This window comes from Lethenteron reissneri, chromosome 61, assembly GCF_015708825.2.
Source record: "Lethenteron reissneri isolate LAM-NWPU_2019-01 chromosome 61, ASM1570882v1, whole genome shotgun sequence".
Lineage (NCBI taxonomy): Eukaryota > Metazoa > Chordata > Hyperoartia > Petromyzontiformes > Petromyzontidae > Lethenteron > Lethenteron reissneri.
The window spans coordinates 7,773,573-7,794,548 of NC_083839.1; the positions used below are offsets into that span (position 1 = coordinate 7,773,573).

Sequence of the window (20,976 nt, forward strand, 5' to 3'; positions counted from 1 at the left end):
ATTACGATGATGATGAGGGCGGTGATGATCGTGATGATCGTGATGATGAGGCCGATTATGATCGTGATGATTATAATGATGATGAGGGCGATGATGATGATGGCGATGATCGTGATGATTACGATGATGATGAGTGCGGTGATGATCGTGACGATGATGACGAGGGCGACGACGAGGCACCGGTCGTGGACGCTGGCGAGTGCCGCCCCCTGAGATGCGCAGCGAGCGACGGCGTCAGCGTGGCTCCGGGGCGCCGCTTCAAACACAAAGCACGCGGAGAGGAAGCGCTTCCAGCCCTGCGCACAACGTCAACAACATCAACAACATCATCAACATCATCAACAACAACATCAACAACAACAACATCAACAACATCATCAACAACATCAACATCATCAACAACAACATCATCAACAACAACATCAACAACAACATCAACAACAACATCAACAACATCATCAACAACAACATCATCATCAACAACATCAACAACATCATCAACAACAACAACATCATCATCAACACATCATCAACACATCATCAACAACAACAACATCATCAACAACATCAACAACAACAACATCAATCATCAACAACATCAACAACATCATCAACAACAACAACATCAACATCATCAACAACAACATCATCAACAACAACATCATCGACAACAACATAATCAACAACATCATCAACAACAACATCATCAACAACAACATTAACAACAACATCATCATCAACAACCTCGTCGTCATCATCATCAACAACTTCATCATCATCAACAATCTCATCATCAACAACATCATCAACAACATCAACAACATCATTAACAACATCATCATCGACAATCTCGTCATCATCATCATCAACAACCTCATCATCATCAACAATCTCATCATCAACAACAACATCAACAACAACATCATCAACAACAACATAATCATCATCAACAACCTCGTCGTCATCATCATCAACAACCTCATCATCATCAACAACCTCATCATCAACAACATCATCTACAACAACATCATAATCAACAAGAACATCGTCATCAACAACATCAATAACAACATCTATAACATCATCAACAATAATAACAACATCAACAGCATCAACCACATGAACATTGATCGCTAGGTGATGTGACCACAGTAATTGTACCAGGCATTTGGTGGTAGTTGTTGATGTTATGTCTCAGCTGCGTGGTGATGATGGTTGGTGGTCAATTTTGACGGATGGATGTTGTCGCTGTATCAGCTGAAGTGCTGCTGATGTTGATGGTGGAGGCTGCGGATGGCCGTCGGTGCTGACGGTGGTGGTGGTTGACGGTGGTGGTGGTGCGGCAAAACAACCCCCTACCTCCTCGTGGTGCCGGATGGGCAACGCTGTCGTGGGCAGTGCTGTGGGGGGAGGGCCAATTCCGATTGGCCTTTCCCCTCATGGCGTTTGTAACCACCACAGCGGCCAAATGGGGGCTCTGGACGGGTGCGAGGGACTGGTAACCCCTCCAGCTTCAATTAATTACCACTAAACCACGACGACAAAATTGTCTCCTGGCCAAACCCCATTTGGCGGAACCAGGAGACTGAATCTTCACCCTCAGGGCTCCTCCAGAAACAACAAAAAATCACTATGTGTGGCCACGTGGAATGTTTGAACGCTCACTGCGGAGGAAAGGCTGCCACTCCTCTGTCGGGAGCTGGATCTCTGTGGTATTCAGGAGGTCCGGTGGACCGGCTCTGGGTCCTGCCACCATGACGGGTGGACAGTCCTTTTCTCGGGGCAGGAGACTGCCAAACAACAGGGAGTGGCTCTTCTTCTGAACAAAAGAATGAAGGGGGCGTGGGAGCGTGGCGGTGAGGTGTGGGAAGCTGTAAGCCCCAGGCTACTTTGGGCTCGCCTTCCCATCAACCGGAGGCGAGGAGTCATGGTTGTGATTACTTATGCCCCCAACGAAGACGAACATCCGTGGAGGGATGCAGGCAAGACCGATGAGTCAGATGCCTTCTATGACCTCCTGTCACAGGTGCTAGCTAAAGTGGCCCCTCGGGATAGAGTCATCTTGTTGGGTGACTTCAATGCCCAAGTTGGTCATGATGCTGGCACCTGGTCTGGAATGATTGGAAGGCATGGGCCAGATCAGCTCAATAACGACGGCAAGATGCTGCTAGATTTTTGTGCAGCTCATGGGCTTGAAATTACCAACACGCTGTTCTGGCATTGACGCATCCACACAACATGATGGATGCATGCCAGGTCCAAGCAAGAACATCTGCTGGACTACATAGTGACGGAACAGCGGATGCAGGCCCATGTCCTTGACACCAGGACCTACCGTGGAGCTGATCTGCCCACTGACCATCGACTTGTCATATGTAAGATGCGCTTGCCATTCTTCCACTCCAGTGGTGGGTGTACACCCAGGACCCCATTCAAACCCTTAGTGGCATGGTCTCAGCTAGCTGATAAAAGTTGCAAGCGAGAATTGAATCATCGCTTGCGGCTGGGGTTGCCATCGTCCCCCACTCCTCCTGATGTCGAGGGGAAATGGGCGAGGTTTAGGACTGTGGCTCATGCAGCTGCAATGGCTACTTTAGTTACATGGTCCAGATCTACCCAGAAACCCTGGCTGACAGATGAGGTGTTCAAGCTGGCTGAGAAAAAGTGACAGGCCCACTCTCATCGGCTACAGCATCCCATGTCAGAGAATGAGGAGGCTTACCGAAGCCTTCGCTCGGAGGTTCGGAGAGCCGTGAGGTGCTGCAAGGATGGGTGGTGGTCGCAGGTTGCTGAGGAGATGGAGTCTGCCTCAATGGCCCGCGATCACAATTCGCTCTTTAATTCCATAAAAAAAGTAATCTGCAGTGCCACACCTATTACCATTGTAATAAGAGCCTATGTCCGGCTCACGTGGTGATCGGCTCTGCCGGTCCTGCTCTACAGCCAATGGGGGGAGAGCCTGGGAGCATGGCCTCGGCGTGATCACGGGATGTCAGCTAGGGTGATTAGTTCTGCTGGTCTTGGCCTCAGCCAATGGGAAGACAAGTAAAGGGCGTGGTCCTGGGAGTTGATGGGGAATCTGGAACATTCGCCGCAAGCTATTAAGGATTGGCGGGAGTGTACCACGTGACCCAGGCGTTAAATAAGGGGAGAGATCAGAGACACGTGGTCAGACACGGAACGAAGAGAGAGAGAGGGGCCACGCGCGAGCGGAGCTCCGGGTGCCAAGTGGCGGTGCGTCTCTTGTGGCTGTCTGCCCGCTTCCCGTTGCCTGCCAGCAACGTTGAGTGTTTGTGAACTGAAGAAGTGAAATAAAAGGACCGATTCCACAAGCCGTCTCCAAGAGGTTTATTACACCATCATTAGGGGAAAGATTGGTGATCCAATCTCCGACTCCTAGGAACAGGTTTGCAGATTTGCTGAGCATTTCTGTGAGGTCCTGGGGGAGGGGACATCAGCCTGGATAACGTGGAACAAAGTGGGGATGACCCTGCTGAGGCTACGGTGTCTCAAATATTGGAAGAGGAAGTCACCCCCTGTGAGTGGCTGGCTGAGGTGCCATCTGTTAAGGAAGTACTAAAGGTGATCCAGAGTCTGAGACCAGGAAAGGCACCGGGCTGAGATGATCTCCAAAGCAAAATGCTGAGGGAGGGTGGCGTTTGTGCACAGACTGCCCTACATGACATCATAATAACAGTCCGGACCACTGGACGGGTTCCACAGGATTGTAAGGATGCCCTGGTGGTCCCCCTCTTTAAGAAGGTGGACCGCACAGACTGTAACAACTACAGGGGCATCTCACTCCTCAGTGTGCCGGGAAAGGTTCTGGCATGGATTATTCAACATCGTCTTGCCAGGCACACTGAGGAGAGGCTTGCGGAGCCTCAATGTGGTTTCAGGAAAGGGTGGTCCTACACAGATGCCATATTCTCTGTCCGTTTGCTACAACAGAGGTGTTGGGAATTCCAACAAGACCTACATCTCTGCTTTATTGACCTGGTCAAGGCCTATGATACCACCCTCTGCTCATGATCATTAAGGACCTTCATGATGGTGAGCGGGCCCGGGTAAAACTATGTGGCCGGGAGTCGGAGCCATTCCCTGGACACCTTGGGGTGCGACAGGGATGTCCTCTGGCTCCCACATTATTTAACATCTATTTCGACCACGTAGTTCGTGAAGCCTTCAATAGCTGTACTGGAGGAATTTCCATCTGGTACAGATACAATGGGAGGCTGATCGATGCCCGGGTGCGGTCAAGGGATGGCTCCCTATTGCTCAACCATGTTATGTATGCCGATGATCTGGTAATTGCTGCTCACTCAGAGGAAGAGTTGGAGGCGCTGCTGCTGAACCTGGAGCTTGCCACTAAGAGGTGGGGATATACCATCAGCCCCAACAAAACTAAGCACCTGCCTGGGTATTTTGTACCATCGGACACTCCACCCCCACAACTCCCAATTGGTGATAGGGCAGTTGTGGAGAGTTTCCCATACCTGGGCAGTGTGCTCATAACCGGCTCCGGTTTAACAGCAGAGGTCTAAAATAATAGGGTTTTCCCCCCTTTTTCTGGCAACAAAACTGAAACCTTTTTACAATGAATCATGTCTGAATAAACCACAATACTTGTAGTCAAAATGCAAACAAAAACACACTCTGATAATATATGCATTGTCCTTGAAACTTATTGGTCCACACCAGAGACGGCACCAATTGAGACGATGCTAAAAAACAAGCTGTGTGTTTTTGGTTGCATTTTAACCACAAGTATTGTGGTTAATGCACACATGATTCATTGTAAAAAGGTTTCAGTTTTGTTGCCAGAAAAAAGGGGAAAACCCCTATTATTATATTTTGGTACTGGCAAACGAGGTCTAATGATGAAGCAGAGATCTCACTCCGAATCAGTCGAGCGGCATTATCTTTTAATCGGTTGCGTAATGCTATGTGGAAGCTACCTGGTCTGTCACTCCGCACAAAGCTTCAGGTCTTCTCGGCCACAGTCATTCCCTCCCTTCTCTATGCTCGCGAAACGTGGACCCCCCTAATGGAACATCTTCGCCGGTTAGAAACATTTAGGCTGGCCTACCTACGATCCATCCTGGGTTTAACCAGGCCGGATTGTGTGAGGAGCTCACACATCCTTGAAAGATCTGGACAAAGTCTCATCGGTGAGCTCCTCCGGCAGGCAAGGCTGCATTGGCTGGGCCATGTAGCCCGCATGCTTAGCCACCGCATGCCTAAACAGCTTTTGTTCGGCCGGATCGAGGGGGCTAAACGGGCGCGGCACGGGCTAGAGAAGAGATGGAGTGATGTGGTACAGGAGGATGTGGAGCTGAGTGGACTTGCCGATGACTGGTACCAGCGGTGTCAAGATCGGCCTCTGTGGAGGAGGCTCGTGAAGGACGCTACTGGGCAGTTGGAGGCCGTCGCCCTCCAACAACAACGGAGGGCGGAGGAGCGACGCTCACAACAATGAGCGGAGCGCCGGGTGGCTAAAACACAGCAAGTTGGCACAGTAGGGGGCACAGGTGGTGTATCAGCCAGTCGTCTCAGTCAGTCGACCTGTGGCATCTGGGTCTGCTCCGTGACTTCCTACCAGCGGGCGTTCGGCACTTCACGTGGCCTCAAGGTGCACATAGCCTGGCACAAGCGTCGTGGTGACGTCACCGCCACTTAGTGATTGTGGTTGATGGTGGTGGTGGTTGTTGACAATGGTTGACGCTGGTGGTGGTTGACAGTGGTGTTGGTGGTTGACGGTGGTGGTTGTGGTAGTTGTTGTGGTGGTTGTTGGTGTTGCTGCGTGCTACCGGTTTGCAACCCTGCTCCGGCTCGTGGATTTCCGGCTCGCTCGGTGCCTTCTTGCACACAAAGTCAAAGGAGCGGTCGCACTGCGTGTCGTTCCAGCGCCCTTCCTGCACGCACGCAGCACACACACGCAGCACACACACGCATCACACACACGAAGCACACACACGCAGCACACACACGCAGCACACACACGAAGCACACACACGCAGCACACACACACGTCACACACACGCCACACACACGCAGCACACATACGCAGCACACACACGCAGCACACACACGAAGCACACACACGAAGCACACACACGAAGCACACATACGCAGCACACACACGAAGCACACACACGCAGCACACACACGCAGCACACACACGAAGCACACACGCAGCACACACAGCGCACACACACAGCACACACACGCAGCACACACACGCAGCACACACACGCAGCACACACGCAGTACACACACACCCAGCAAACACGCAGCACACACACGCAGTACACACACACGAAGCACACACACGAAGCACACACGCAGCACACACACACAGTACACACACAGCACACACGCAGCACACACACACGCAGCACACACACGGAGCGCACACACACGAAGCACACACACGCAGCACACACACGCAGCACACACACGCAGCACACACACGAAGCACACACACGCAGCACACACACACGTCACACACACGCCACACACACACGCAGCACACACACGCAGCACACACACGAAGCACACACACGAAGCACACACACGAAGCACACATACGCAGCACACACACGAAGCACACACACGCAGCACACACACGCAGCACACACACGAAGCACACACGCAGCACACACAGCGCACACACACAGCACACACACGCAGCACACACACGCAGCACACACACGCAGCACACACGCAGTACACACACACCCAGCAAACACGCAGCACACACACGCAGTACACACACACGAAGCACACACACGAAGCACACACGCAGCACACACACACAGTACACACACAGCACACACGCAGCACACACACACGCAGCACACACACACAGTACACACACGAAGCACACACACAGCACACACACACGAAGCACACACACGCACCTCCGATTAGCGCGGTTGGCTACGTACGGTGGCGACTGCGGTAGTCGTGGTGGTGGTGGCGGTGGTGCAGGTGGATGCGGGTGGTGGCGGTGGTGGTGGCGGTGGTGTGAGTGGTGGTGGTGCGGGTGGTGGCGGTGGTGGTGCGGGTGGTGGCGGTGGTGGTGGTGGTGGTGCGGGTGGTGGTGCGGGTGGACGCGGGCGGTGGTGCGGGTGGTGGCGGTGGTGGTGCGGGTGGTGGCGGTGGTGGTGCGGGTGGTGGCGGTGGTGGTGCGGGTGGTGGCGGTGGTGGGGCGGGTGGTGGCGGTGGTGGTGCGGGTGGTGGCGGTGGTGGTGCGGGTGGTGGCGGTGGTGGTGCGGGTGGTGGCGGTGGTGGTGCGGGTGGTGGTGCGGGTGGTGGCGGTGGTGGTGCGGGTGGTGGCGGTGGTGGTGCGGGTGGTGGCGGTGGTGGTGCGGGTGGTGGCGGTGGTGGTGCGGGTGGTGGTGGTGGTGGTGCGGGTTGTGGCGGTGGTGGTGCGGGTGGTGGTGGTGGTGGTGTGGGTGGATGCGGGCGGTGGTGGTCCGAGTGGACGCGGTTGTTTTTACCGCGGCCGTCATGATCACGCAGTTCTCTCCGCTGCGGTCTCCGCCGCTCGGCTCGAAGCGGCTCCACCGCGTGAACTCCACCGCCGAGTCGTCCGTCCACTCGTAGGAGAGGAGCGAGCGGCGGTCGTGAAGGCCGATCCACACGTCTCCCGCCCCCGCTCCTCCTGCACACGGGGCGGCAAACGCATCCATCACTCGGACCACAAACTCGGCCCTTCACCCCTCCTCCTGGTGCAGGGGGGGTTCCAGGTTGAGGGCAGTTGGGACGAGGGTCTGGTTGGGTTTGGGCTAGGGCGAGGATCTTGGTGGCTGGTGTGGTTAGGGTCTGGCTGGATGGTGTAGTTAGTGCTAGGATCTGGGTGGTGTGGTTAGGGTTGGGGTCTGGCTGGGTGGTGTGGTTAGGGCTCGGTGTGAGTTCTAACTGGCTAAGTCCGTGGGAGTACGGGCCAGCCGCCGTAAATTCGCGTTCGCTAAACACAACCGCCGCCACCACCACCACCGCCGACCCTGTGGTCTCACCGAGCTGGGCAGCGAGGAACTCGAGCTCGCGCGCGCTGTGGATGCTGGCGAGGTCTCCGCCGTCGCGCCGGCACGCGGCCAGGGCGCGCGTCTGCGTGTCGCGCCTCCCCGCCCGGCGGTAGCAGGAGCCCGCGTAGGGAAGCCACGACGCGCCGCAGCCCCGCGGCCCCGCGCCTGCCCAACGCAGAGAGAGCGCCGCAGCAGCGGTGGTGGTGGCGGCGGTGGTGGTGGTGGTGGTGACGGTGGTGGTGGTGATGGTGGTGGTGGCGGCGGCGGTGGTGGTGAAGGTGGTGGTGAAGGTGAGTGAGATGGTGAGTAAATGAGTGAGATGGTGAGTGACTGAGTGGGTGGATGAGTGATATGGTGAGTGACTGAGTGGGTGGATGAGTGAGATGGTGAGTGACTGAGTGGGTGGATGAGTGAGATGGTGAGTGAATGAGTGGGTGGATGAGTGAGATGGTGAGTGAATGGGTGGGTGGATGAGTGATGGTGAGTGACTGAGTTGGTGGATGAGTGATATGGTGAGTGACTGAGTGGATGGATGAGTGATATGGTGAGTGACTGAGTGGGTGGATGAGTGAGATAGTGAGTGAATGGGTGGGTGGATGAGTGATGGTGAGTGACTGAGTTGGTGGATGAGTGATATGGTGAGTGACTGAGTGGATGGATGAGTGATATGGTGAGTGACTGAGTGGGTGGATGAGTGAGATGGTGAGTGACTGAGTGGATGGATGAGTGAGATGGTGAGTGAATGAGTGAGATGGTGAGTGAATGGGTGGGTGGATGAGTGATGGTGAGTGACTGAGTTGGTGGATGAGTGATATGGTGAGTGACTGAGTGGATGGATGAGTGATATGGTGAGTGACTGAGTGGGTGGATGAGTGAGATGGTGAGTGAATGAGTGGGTGGATGAGTGAGATGGTGAGTGAATGAGTGAGATGGTGAGTAACTGAGTGGGTGGATGAGTGAGATGGTGAGTGAATGAGTGGGTGGATGAGTGAGATGGTGAGTGACTGAGTGGGTGGATGAGTGATGGTGAGTGACTGAGTTGGTGGATGAGTGATATGGTGAGTGACTGAGTGGATGGATGAGTGATATGGTGAGTGACTGAGTGGGTGGATGAGTGAGATGGTGAGTGAATGAGTGGGTGGATGAGTGAGATGGTGAGTGAATGAGTGAGATGGTGAGTAACTGAGTGGGTGGATGAGTGAGATGGTGAGTGAATGAGTGGGTGGATGAGTGAGATGGTGAGTGACTGTGTGGGTGGATGAGTGATATGGTGAGTGAATGAGTGAGATGGTGAGTGACTGAGTGGGTGGATGAGTGAATGGGTGGGTGGATGAGTGAGATGGTGAGTTACTGAGTGGGTGGATGAGTGATATGGTGAGTGAATGAGTGAGATGGTGAGTAACTGAGTGGGTGGATGAGTGAGATGGTGAGTGAATGAGTGGGTGGATGAGTGAGATGGTGAGTGAATGAGTGGGTGGATGAGTGATATTGTGAGTGAATGAGTGATATGGTGAGTTAATGAGTGGGTAAATGAGTGAGATGGTGAGTGAATGAGTGATATGGTGAGTGAATGAGTGGGTAGATGAGTGAGATGGTGATTGAGTGGATGGGTGGATGAGTGAGATGGTGAGTGACTGAGTGGGTGGATGAGTGAGATACTGAGTGTGTGAATGAGCGAGATTGAGAATGAGTTTTTATGATGTGTCGTGGTGTCGTGCATGATATGGTGGTGTCGTAGTGCGTGGTGCCATGTGTGGTGCAGTGTGGTGGTGATGGTGTGGTGCCTCGTGTGTAGGTGTGGTGGTGATGGTGGTGTGGTTACCCGTGGCTGGCTGTGGTGGAGGCTGCGTGGGAGAGGCGATGGTCTTGTGGCAGATGAAGCCCAGGCGCTTGGAGCACGCCAGGGTGACCCACTGGCCTTGGGCCGAGGCGTCGAAGGCGCCACAACTGGCATCCTCCTCGTCCGTGGGGTGTCCTGGCAGGAGCGGAGACAGCGAGGTCACTCACCCGCTAAACCAATCACAACTCACCTACTCACTCGCTAAACCAATCACAACTCACTCACTCCCTCGCTAAACCAATCACAACTCACTCACTCACTCACCCGCTAAACCAATCACAACTCACTCACCCACTCGCTAAACCAATCACAACTCACTCACTCACTCACCCGCTAAACCAATCACAACTCACTCACTCCCTCGCTAAACCAATCACAACTCACTCACTCACTCACCCGCTAAACCAATCACAACTCACCTACTCACTCGCTAAACCAATCACAACTCACTCACTCCCTCGCTAAACCAATCACAACTCACTCACTCACTCGCTAAACCAATCACAACTCACTCACTCTTTCGCTAAACCAATCACAACTCACTCACTCACTCGCTAAACCAATCACAACTCACTCACTCACTAAACCAATCACAACTCACCCACTCACTCACTAAACCAATCACAACTCACTCACTAAACCAATCACAACTCACTCACCCACTCACTCGCTAAACCCATCACAACTCACCCACTCAACCACTAAACAAATCACTCATGCACTCACCCGCCCGCCCACTCACCCACCCGCCCGCCCGCTCACCCACGCACTCACCCGCCCACTCGCTCACCCACGCACTCACCCGCCCGCTCGCCCACGCACTCACCCGCCTGCCCGCTCACCCACGCACTCACCCGCCCGCCCGCTCACCCACGCACTCACCCACCCGCCTGCTCATCCACACACTCACCCGCCCACTCGCTCACCCACGCACTCACTCGCCCGCCCGCTCGCCCACGCACTCACCCGCCTTCCAGTTGAGATAGCGGAAGGGTCGGTGGTCGCTCCACTGCCACCCTCCGCGCTCGTCCAGCTCGTTGAGGCCCGTCCACAGCGTGCTGTCCTGCGAGCTCGTCAGCCCTGGCCGCAGACGCCGCAGGGTCACGTGCGGGACACCGCGAGGCAAAGGAGCAGCTCTGCACCACCCCCTATCCCCCTGCTCACGCCACCGCCCCCGAGAGCCCCCTCTGGACGGTTTCAGCTTCCCGTTTCTTGCCGGCGCCCACGCTTTTTCGTTTTCCCACCGCGTGGCCACGGCGTCCTCGGGACGCGGCGAGAGTCACCCTCCACCGTGACCTCCAGGGCCGAGCGGTGGAGTCCACCCTCCAGCACCGCCGCCGTGACCTCCAGGGCCGATAGCGGTGGAATCCACCGCGGGGACGCGGGGCTCTTGACCCGTCGGTCACCACCCCCCACCCCCCTGGCCGTGACACGTCTTGAACCCAGACCTGTCCACCCCTTATCAGTGCCTACCTTATACACATCCACCGCACCTCCGATTGTCAAGGTTGGCTACGTACGGTGCAAAAGAAGTCCAACATACACACACCGAACCTCTGATCGGCACGGTTGGCTACGTACGACGCGAAAGAAGTTCAACACACATCCACCGCACATCCAATTAGCACGCTTGTGTTTGAGTGCGCTCCACGACTGCCGGCTGCCGTGTGGTGCCCTCACCAGAGAGGAAGGCCTGCTCGTGGAGCTGGGTCACGCTCAGCAGCTGGGCCCCGCGCTGGCGGCACGCGCTGCGGGCCTCGTACCACGGCAGGGCCGCCGACAGCGCCAGGTGGTAGCACCAGCCGGAGCGGGGGTCCTTCTGCCAGAAGTGCTCGCACGAGTCGTCTGACGTGGGGGGCGGTGGGGGTGGTAGGGGGTGGTGGGGGCGGTGGGGGGCGGTGGGGGGCGGTGAGGGGGTCGGACCACATCATCGCAACCAGGCGACGAGGCTGTTGCCTGATGAGGCTGGTTGTTGTGGTTGATGTTGTGGTGGTTGATGTGGTTGTTTTGGTTGTTGTGGTTGATGTTGTGGTTGATGTGGTTGATGTTGTGATTGTTTTGGTTGTTGTGGTTGATGTTGTGGTGGTTGATGTTGTGGTGGTTGATGTTTTGGTGGTTGATGTTGTGGTTTGTATGTTGTGGTTGATGTTGTGGTGGTTTTGGTTATTGTGGTTGATGTTGTGGTGGTTGTTGTGGTCGATGCTGTGGTTGTTGTGGTTGTTGTTTTGGTTGTGGTTGTTGTTGTAATCACCAGGCGAAACGTCACGGCACTCACACACACACACACCCGTGTGTGCTGAACTCCTAACTAATGGGCACCTTCTCTTGACGCGACCAGCCTTTCCAGTTGGCTGTGTCGGGTGGCGGTGGGTTTCATGACGCATTTATACCCTGGTTTTTTTACGTGACTTTACCGAAAAAAAACAAAGAGTATGGATTCCTGCTGTCAGGAAAGCGTCAAATCAAGATTGACGCATTTATATTTACGCAATCTAACCAAACGCCGCCCCCCCCCCCCCCCTTTGGTCTTGATTTGGATAATATTCGTCGCGAATGCCTACGTGTTAGACTGACGAGGTGTGATAATTGTTTTTTTCACCCTTTTATCTGGCAACAAAACTAACACATTTTTTAGGATGAGTCAACTTCAAGGACAGTGCATACATTATCAGAGTTATGTTTTTTGTTTGCATTATGACTGCAGGTATTGTGGTCTATGCAAACATGACTCCTCGTAAAAAAAGGTGTCAGTTTTGTTGCCAGATAAAAGGGTAACAAAAACAATTATCATATTTTTTTACAGCCAAATGAGGTACCAATAGTGTAAATGCTGACGAGGTGTGTTTGCATTTTGTGTGCACGTTGAACTCCTCCGATTAGTGCGGCAGCCAACCGCACCAATCGGAGGTGCGGGGAGAGACAACAAACTAAACGCAAAAAGCAGTTCTAAAAAAAAACCGAGTTTGTCAATGTAGATGACGATGTAAGAGTGCACACAGCTCTCCAGCGTTCCAGACGGCCGCAGCAGCGCGTCTGGAAGCACCGCGCGACGACGACGATGCGGCGACCAGCGTCTCAGCCCGACGGTCCGTCAAGCGCCGCTGCGGCGAAGATGAGCGGACTTCGCGTGACGATGGTTGATGACTCCGCGGCGAGATCGGCAGCGAGGTGTCGTGCTCGATTTGTGGCCCAGCGCTTTGTGCGTGCGGCGAGGGCGACCTCACCGCAACGACCTCACCGCAACGACCTCACCGCAACGACCTCACCGCAACGACCTCACCGCAACGACCTCACCGCAACGACCTCACCGCAACGACCTCAAAGCAAACGACCTCACCACAGCGCATTCGCTCCGGCAACCGGTCAGGCGACCGCGGGAGCGCATCTGAAAGCGCCCCGCGATGACGATGACCGCTGCGTTTGCTCGATGGCCAGCAGTCAAAAGCCGCTGCTGCTGCTGCTCGCCCTCATCGCTACGATCCTAGCGGGGTGTGTGGGGGGCAGTGGATGGTGGGTGGGGGGGTGGGTGGTGGAGGGGTAAGTGGGGGGGGGGTGGTGGGTGGAGGCACGCCGCCCTCACCTGGCACGGGACAGAAGCCCCACTTCCCCTCGCCGTAGTCGGGGGTGGTGGCGCACCATAGGAGGCCGTCCTTGCGCCCCTGCGTGGTGCAGCCCCCGTACCACGTGCCCTCAAAGAGGAACGGCACGTGGCACGGCTGCCCCTTGGCGTTGCCCTCGAAGGTGTAGACGGCTGCGGCGCGGATCGTCACAGACGGGGGGTGGGTGGAGAAGGAGGGGAGGGGGCTCTGTGACTTGCCAGCGGCTTGAACTTCCCGCGATTAATTCACTAGCCGTCTGATTGGATGTCACCTGTGCTGTCAGTGTCATTACTATTATTCATAATTACTACTGCCATTGGCTTCTATCGTGCTTCGCCTGCATTCCTATCTGCAGTGCGAGTCTAGGTGTCGTCATCGTCGAAGAATGAAACAGATTATTTGTCGAATAATGGCACCATCGGTAATCGATTGACCAAACGACAGAGCTACCCAGCACGGTTCTTGTACCCGTGTAGGCACGGCTCGGTTAGCGGCAGTAGAAAAGCGGGAGCTACCCAGCACAGTTCACGTACCCGTGTAGGCACGGCTCGGTTAGCGGCAGTAGAAAAACGGGAGCTACCCAGCACAGTTCACGTACCCGTGTAGGTGCGGCTGCAAAGACTGTCGCGGGTATCCCACAACACCCAGCGGCTCCACCCCAGCATGCCCCTGAACAGCACGGCCACCGAGCCCTGGGTCCCGCGCCAGTTCAGGTGCAGGTCCGTTCCGCTCAGCGACAGCAGCGTGTCGTTGCGGCACTCCCAGGCTTGCAGGAGGCCGACCTTGCCGGCCGCTACGCCCCCCGTGGCCGCCGTCGCCGCGGCCGCCGCCGGCCGCCCGCCGCACGGCGCCAGCTCCACGGGGTTGAGCTCGGCGGGCTTGAGGGGCCCCGAGAGGCACAGGCCCGGGGAGGAGGCGGCGAAGAGGGTGGCCGAGGAGCCCCACTGCCACCGCTGGGCCGGCGCGTCGGCGTCGCACTTCGCCACCCCCGTGGTGGAGCCCTTGGCCTCCAGGCAGCGGTCGTGGGCCGCGTTGTAGATCTGGAAGGTCGAGCTGCTGGGACCTGTGGAGGGTTACGAGGTTAGTGGGGGTGGTGGTGGGGGTGGTGGTGGTGGAGAGATGGGAGGTCACGAGGTGGGGAGCTCGAGCTGCTGAGACCTGTGGAGGGTTACGGGGTTGGTGGTGGTGGTGGTGGTGATGGGGGTGGTGGTGGAGAGATGGCAGGTCACGAGGTGGGGAGCTCGAGCTGCTGAGGACCTGTGGAGGGTTACGGGGTTGATGGTGGTGAGGAGCAGTGGTGCAGTTGTTGGCGCTGCGAACCCGGCCACCCGAGTTCGATTCCTCCTCATGACCAATAGCAATGGCGAATATGTGAACTGGTCCTTGGCCTCCCGTAGGTTGACTCAGCCTTAAAGGGCCAGAATATTCTTTAATAGGTGCTACTCGCTAACGGCACTTGCCCCGATAGCTCTGTTTAAGGCTTTACAGGCGAGCTTTTGTCTTTGGGGGCCGTCTATAAATGACGTCACGCAATTTTGGACGATTTTTGACCCCCCCCCCCCTTGTTACACGGCCTCACAAAAAGTCAGACCCCCCTCAAATATGACGTCACAAAGCTCTGCCCCTCCCCCCAAACCATATTTCCATTTTGAAAATAAAACATGCTTCAAATCGCTTTAAACTATTGTCATTGTAGTGCGTATTTAATGTGGCGCTGCACTCTGATGTTGTAGGAGTGTTGTTATAACAATTAGTGTTGTTATAACAATTCTATATTTATTTAAAGTTGCGCATTTTTATGTGACGTCACATTTCTCACCCCCCCCCCCCGTCACACATCGTTACAAATGTCTGACCCCCCCCTAGGTGCGTGACGTCATTTATGGACGGCCTCTTGATGGAGGTTGACGATGTCGGTCTATGGGTCTCTAGAAAAAAGGCAGAGACTAAATTTCGATTTAAAGCTTTCGTGACTGCAGGGATTCGTATTATTGGATCTTTCGGTAAAGTCACGTAGAAGGGAAATACAAAAAAAATAATAAAAACATCATAAAATTCACAGACAGCGTCCTACATTAGGACGCTGTCTTTCCGACAGCTCTGTTCTTCACCTGAGGACGGCTGCTTGTGTTTTGGCCGAAACGTCGTGAGAATTTTATTATGTTTTATTTTTATTATTTTATTATTTCCCTTCTACGTGACTTTACCGAAAGGCAGCGACTATACATTCTCCCTCGCATACCTGGCCCTCGACACGTAACACATTACGAGTTTACGACTCACGCACCGCTCAGGACAACTCAACTCGACGGTCCCCCACCCAACGTGGCTGTCTCATTACGTCACAAATTACATCAGAATGGGTGTCCTATGACGTCGCTGTCGTCATCATCATCATCCTACACCGCCATGTGGAATTGATGATTCCTGTACGATTCTTAAAGTGTAGAGCAGCGGTTCGTATAGCCGGGGGTGCACGCAGCCCCTGTAGGAGCGAGATGCCCTTTCTGGGGGTGGGCGAGACGTGGCCAGGCCTTTTTTTAGAAGCTAAACCATCGAAACACAAATTAAGTAACAACTTACTTTGTTTCATAAAACCCTGCGTATGTATTAACATCGCACATTGTTTATTTATTGAGAAGCAAGGGGGTGCAAGGCTGCAGTCAAAGTTAAGAACCGCTGGGGCAGAGTTCTCCTCCTCCTCCTCGATCAGCGGCATTCCAGAACCCTGTCCCCTGAACCCTGCCTTGCCTGCCGGAGGAGCTCACCGATCTTTCAAGGATGTGTGGAGCTCCTCACACAATCCAGTTTCGTTAACCCCCCCCCCCGCCCTTAATAGGGTCGGTAAACGACAACAGGAAGAGCCATTTGTTTCGAATTCTGTTCGTGTCTGCGTGTTCAAGAGCCGCAATGCACTGTGGGTGAACGCGAGACGGTGAATCGCGACTGAATAACGGCCACGAAGCCGTTCATTGAAGAGAGCCGCGCGCGGCCCCTAGACGCAGACTGCGGAGTCGTGCCCGAGGGGATGTCCCGCGACTGCTTCGGACATTCCAGTCGCTGGCGTCGGGAGGCCGAGCGGGAATCTAAACTCAGGTGGGCGGGTTCGGAGCGCAGCGCGCTAACCGCTGCGCCACCGCTCCCCACACAGTCAAAGCAAGCGGACACTCACTCACCGTCACCTGCAGAGCTGTCCGGCACGAGCAGCAGCTGCAGGAGCAGCAGCAGCGGCAGCGTGCGTGCAGGAATGCCCAGCGCCATGAGTTCCAGCAAATCAGCACTCCCACACTCAGCAGCCTGAGCTGGAGAAAGAGGTGGCGGTGGTGGTGGTGGAAGAGGATGATGAGGCAGTCAGTGGTGGCAGTGGTAATGGAGGATATGGTGCTGATGGCGGAGATGAGAGATGGGTTGTGATGGTGGTGGTTGTTGAAGTGGTGTTGGTGAAGGAGGTGATGGTGGTGACCGAGGTTGGTTAGTAGTGATGTATGATGATCGTTTTGGACAGTAAGTGGTGATGAAGGAAGTGGTGATGGAGGTGGTGTTGGTGATGAGAGCGCGGTCGGTGATGCAATTGTGGTTGTGGTGATGGAGGCGAGTGTGGTGGTGGTGGTGGATATGGTGGTGGTGGAGGCTAGTGTGGTGGTGGTGGATGTGGTGGTGGTGGAGGCGAGTGTGGTGGTGGTGGAGGCGAGTGTGGTGGTTGTGGATATGGTGGTGGTAGTGGTGGTGGTGGAGGCGAGTGTGGTGGTGGTGGTGGTGGATATGGTGGTGGTGGAGGCGAGTGTGGTGGTGGTGGTGGAGGCGAGTGTGGTGGTGGTGGATATGGTGGTGGTGGAGGCGAGTGTGGTGGTGGTGGTGGTGGTGGTGGTGGAGGCGAGTGTGGTGGTGGTGGATATGGTGGTGGTGGAGGCGAGTGTGGTGGTGGTGGTGGAGGCGAGTGTGGTGGTGGTGAAAGAGGAAAGTTCCGATTCAGGAGGTCGTGGATGGACGTGAGTTATGGGGATGGTGGTGCTGCTGCTGCTGGTGGTGGTGCTGCTGCTACTGCTGGTGATGGTGGTGGTGCTGCTGCTGCTGCTGGTGGTGGTGCTGCTGGTGGTACTGCTGCTGCTGCTACTGCTGCTGCTACTGCTGGTGGTGGTGGTGCTGCTGCTGCTACTGCTGCTGCTACTGCTGGTGGTACTGCTGCTGCTGCTACTGCTGCTGCTACTGCTGGTGGTGGTGGTGCTGCTGCTGCTACTGCTGGTGCTGCTGCTGCTACTGCTGCTACTGTTGCTACTGCTGGTGGTGGTGGTGCTGCTGCTGCTACTGCTGGTGCTGCTGCTGCTGCTACTGCTGCTGCTACTGCTGGTGCAGCTGGTGGTGGGAGTTGAATCGAATCGGCAATCTCGGGATTTATAGGCTTGGGGTCGGGAGAGAGGGGGGGGCACATCCCGTGCCACTGTTTCCCGTCACGAGTAGACGGGGGGGGGGGGGATCTCCACAAAGTGAGAGAGGACGCGGGTCACAATGGGAGGAGGTGCAGACAACGTGGGGTGGAGGGGGGGGGCTGGAGGGGGGGGCACTGCAGCAGATAGCCATGGGAACGCGCATTTCTCCATCACTGCCCTCCATGGAGGCGAGAGACGGCTTCTCCGCCCTCGCCAACGAGCCAGCCAGCACTTAGCGAGGGGCCCCTGAAGGTGAGAACTTCCTCCAACCCGACTCGTCAACCGGTACTTAGCCTCAACCGAGTGGCAGCCACTTGGATTAGCCCTGACCCTAGGCGACGAGATGAGTTCTAGCCGCTAGTCCTTAATCATAGAGCTCGCACGAGTTAACCAGCGCCTAGCCCCATCCTGAATCATAACCACACACTCACCAGGCATTAACCACAGCCCTCACCACACTCGCCAACCAGTGCCTAGCCCAATCCTGAATCCTAACCACACACTCACCGGGCATTAACCATAACCCTCACCACACTCGCCAACCAGCCCCTAGCACCATCCTGAATCATAACCACACACTCACCAGGCATTAACCATAACCCTCACCACACTCGCCAACCAGCCCCTAGCACCATCCTGAATCATAACCACACACTCACCAGGCATTAACCATAACCCTCACCACACTCGCCAACCAGCCCCTAGCACCATCCTGAATCATAACCACACACTCACCGGGCATTAACCATAGCCCTCACCACACTCTCCAACCAGCACCTAGCCCCATCCTGAATCCTAACCACACACTCACCGGACATTAACCATAGCCCTCACCACACTCGCCAACCAGTGCCTAGCCCAATCCTGAATCCTAACCACACACTCACCAGGCATTAACCACAGCCCTCACCACACTCGCCAACCAGCGCCTTGCCCCATCCTGAATTATAACCACACACTCACCAGGCATTAACCATAGCCTTCACCACACTCGCCAACCAGCGCCTAGCCCCATCCTGAATCATAACCACACACTCACCGGACATTAACCATAGTTCTCACCACACTCACCAACCAGCGCCTAGCCCCATCCTGAATCATAACCACACACTCACCGGGCCATAACCATAGCCCTCACCACACTCGCCAACCAGCGCCTAGCCCCATCCTGAATCATAACCACACACTCACCGGGCATTAACCATAACCCTCACAACACTCGCCAACCAGCGCCTAGCCCCATCCTGAATCATAACCACACACTCACCGGACATTAACCATAGCCCTCACCACACTCGCCAACCAGCCCCTAGCCCCATCCTGAATCATAACCACACACTCACCGGACATTAACCATAGCCCTCACCACACTCGCCAACCAGCGCCTATCCCAATCCTTAATCCTAACCACACACTCACCGGGCATTAACCATAGCCCTCGCCACACGAGCTCCAGCTCTTCACTGCACTGCTGCAGACACGACGACGTGCAAAGTGAACACAGCATATAAAAAAAAACCGGACTAACGACGGAGAAGCTGCGGGCATCTTTGTTTTAATTCACAGAATTTCCAAACATTTTGCAGAGGGGGGGGGGGGGGATGAAGAGCGGTTGTCCTAAGGATAGACTCGGCCGCACCATGGGAATGCGGAATTTCCACCACTGGCTCCGCAGGGCCGTGAACAGGAGATGAGCGCCAATGCCTCGATGCTAAAACTGAGAAGCAAGTCCGCCTTGACTGGCAGAACTTGAGACGATGTCAATGGGGAGACACTTAACGGACAGATGAACGTCCATATCTCGGTCTCTGCACATCTCCCACCAACCCCAACTTCCTGATGAAACGCCGTCAACCCTTCCCCCCCAAACACAGGTCGTCCAACAACCCCGCGTGCACTGCCATCACGCGCATTCAACGGCCCGCTGAGCAGAAACGAAGCGTCAATAGCAATGAGCACGGCTCCCATAGACGGGTGAGCCCTGTATGGAGAATTTTTTTAAGATTCCAATTGTAAAATACATCATGCATCTCGATTTAAAGCTTTCGTGACTGCAGGGATTCATCTTCTTGGTTCTTTCGGTAAAGTCACGTAGAAGGAAAATAATAAAAATAAAACATAATAAAATAATTCCCACGACGTTTCGGCCACAACGCAAGCAGCCGTCTTCAGGTGGAGAACAGGTCTGTCCTTCTACGTGACTATACCGAAAGAACCAAGAAGACATCTTGCATCCTTACGGAAGGGACGCTGAGCACCAGCTGTTCTCAGAGCTGTTTCCTCTGAAGACGGTGAGTGGTTTTTCTTCGTCACCCTGGGGTGCACGCAGACCTGGGGTGCGAAATGCCCTTTCTGGGGGTGGCGTGACATGTCCATTAGCGCGCTGCTGCCGCAGCTCGTGTGTTGCTTGCACGGCTCTTCCCCCCCCCCGCCCGCTCACTCACCTTGGAACCGCTAATAAGCAGCTACGTTTGGAGGCTTGCCCTTCTCTTTTCTCTCCGCCTGATGAAGGCCGCTTGTGTTGCGATCGAAACGTCGTGGGTTATTTTGCTTTTATTATTTTCAATTTATTTTATTTGTATTTTACTATTTTTATTTTACTGTGGTTTTTTTTGCTTTTATTATTTTCAATTAATGATTTAGATTTGTATTTATTTTTATTTATTATTATTTTTATTATATTTTTGGATTTTTGTTTTCTATTTACGTGACTTTACCGAAAGAACCAAGAATATAAGCTAAATCCCCTCCTCTATAGTTACGACATATCTTGGGTGTAAAGGGCTGACCTCCTTCAACGACGTTTGATAAGGGGCGCGAGAAAACATTCACGTTGAGAGCCGAAGGGGATGCGGCAGGCTGGAGTAGCGGTTCAGAGCTACTGCTCTAAGATGACGCTTGGACAGCTACTTCTGCAGTCAACCAAACAAGCTGATCTCTTTCGATTTAAAGCTTTCGTGACTGCAGGGATTAATCTTCTTGGTTCTTTCGGTAAAGTCACGTACAATGGAAATAATAAAATAATAAAAATAAAACATAACACCTGAGACAGCGTCTCCCCGACAGACCTGGTCTTC

General features: G+C 54.7%; 1 protein-coding gene across 1 annotated transcript in view; it reads right to left on the reverse strand.

Moving 5' to 3' along the window:
- Positions 1–16,746, reverse strand: part of LOC133358278 (macrophage mannose receptor 1-like) — a 45,527-nt gene extending 28,781 nt beyond the window's left edge. The window contains exons 1-10 of the mRNA XM_061576515.1: positions 16,649–16,746; positions 14,071–14,535; positions 13,454–13,624; positions 11,554–11,718; positions 10,840–10,953; positions 9,856–10,008; positions 8,025–8,198; positions 7,506–7,669; positions 5,811–5,915; positions 181–296 (exon numbers count right to left, since the gene is read on the reverse strand). Coding sequence (XP_061432499.1) covers positions 181–296; positions 5,811–5,915; positions 7,506–7,669; positions 8,025–8,198; positions 9,856–10,008; positions 10,840–10,953; positions 11,554–11,718; positions 13,454–13,624; positions 14,071–14,535; positions 16,649–16,733 — 1,712 coding nt within the window. The 5' untranslated portion in view covers positions 16,734–16,746. The remainder of the gene's footprint in view (positions 1–180; positions 297–5,810; positions 5,916–7,505; positions 7,670–8,024; positions 8,199–9,855; positions 10,009–10,839; positions 10,954–11,553; positions 11,719–13,453; positions 13,625–14,070; positions 14,536–16,648) is intronic.
- Positions 16,747–20,976: the final 4,230 nt, after the last annotated feature.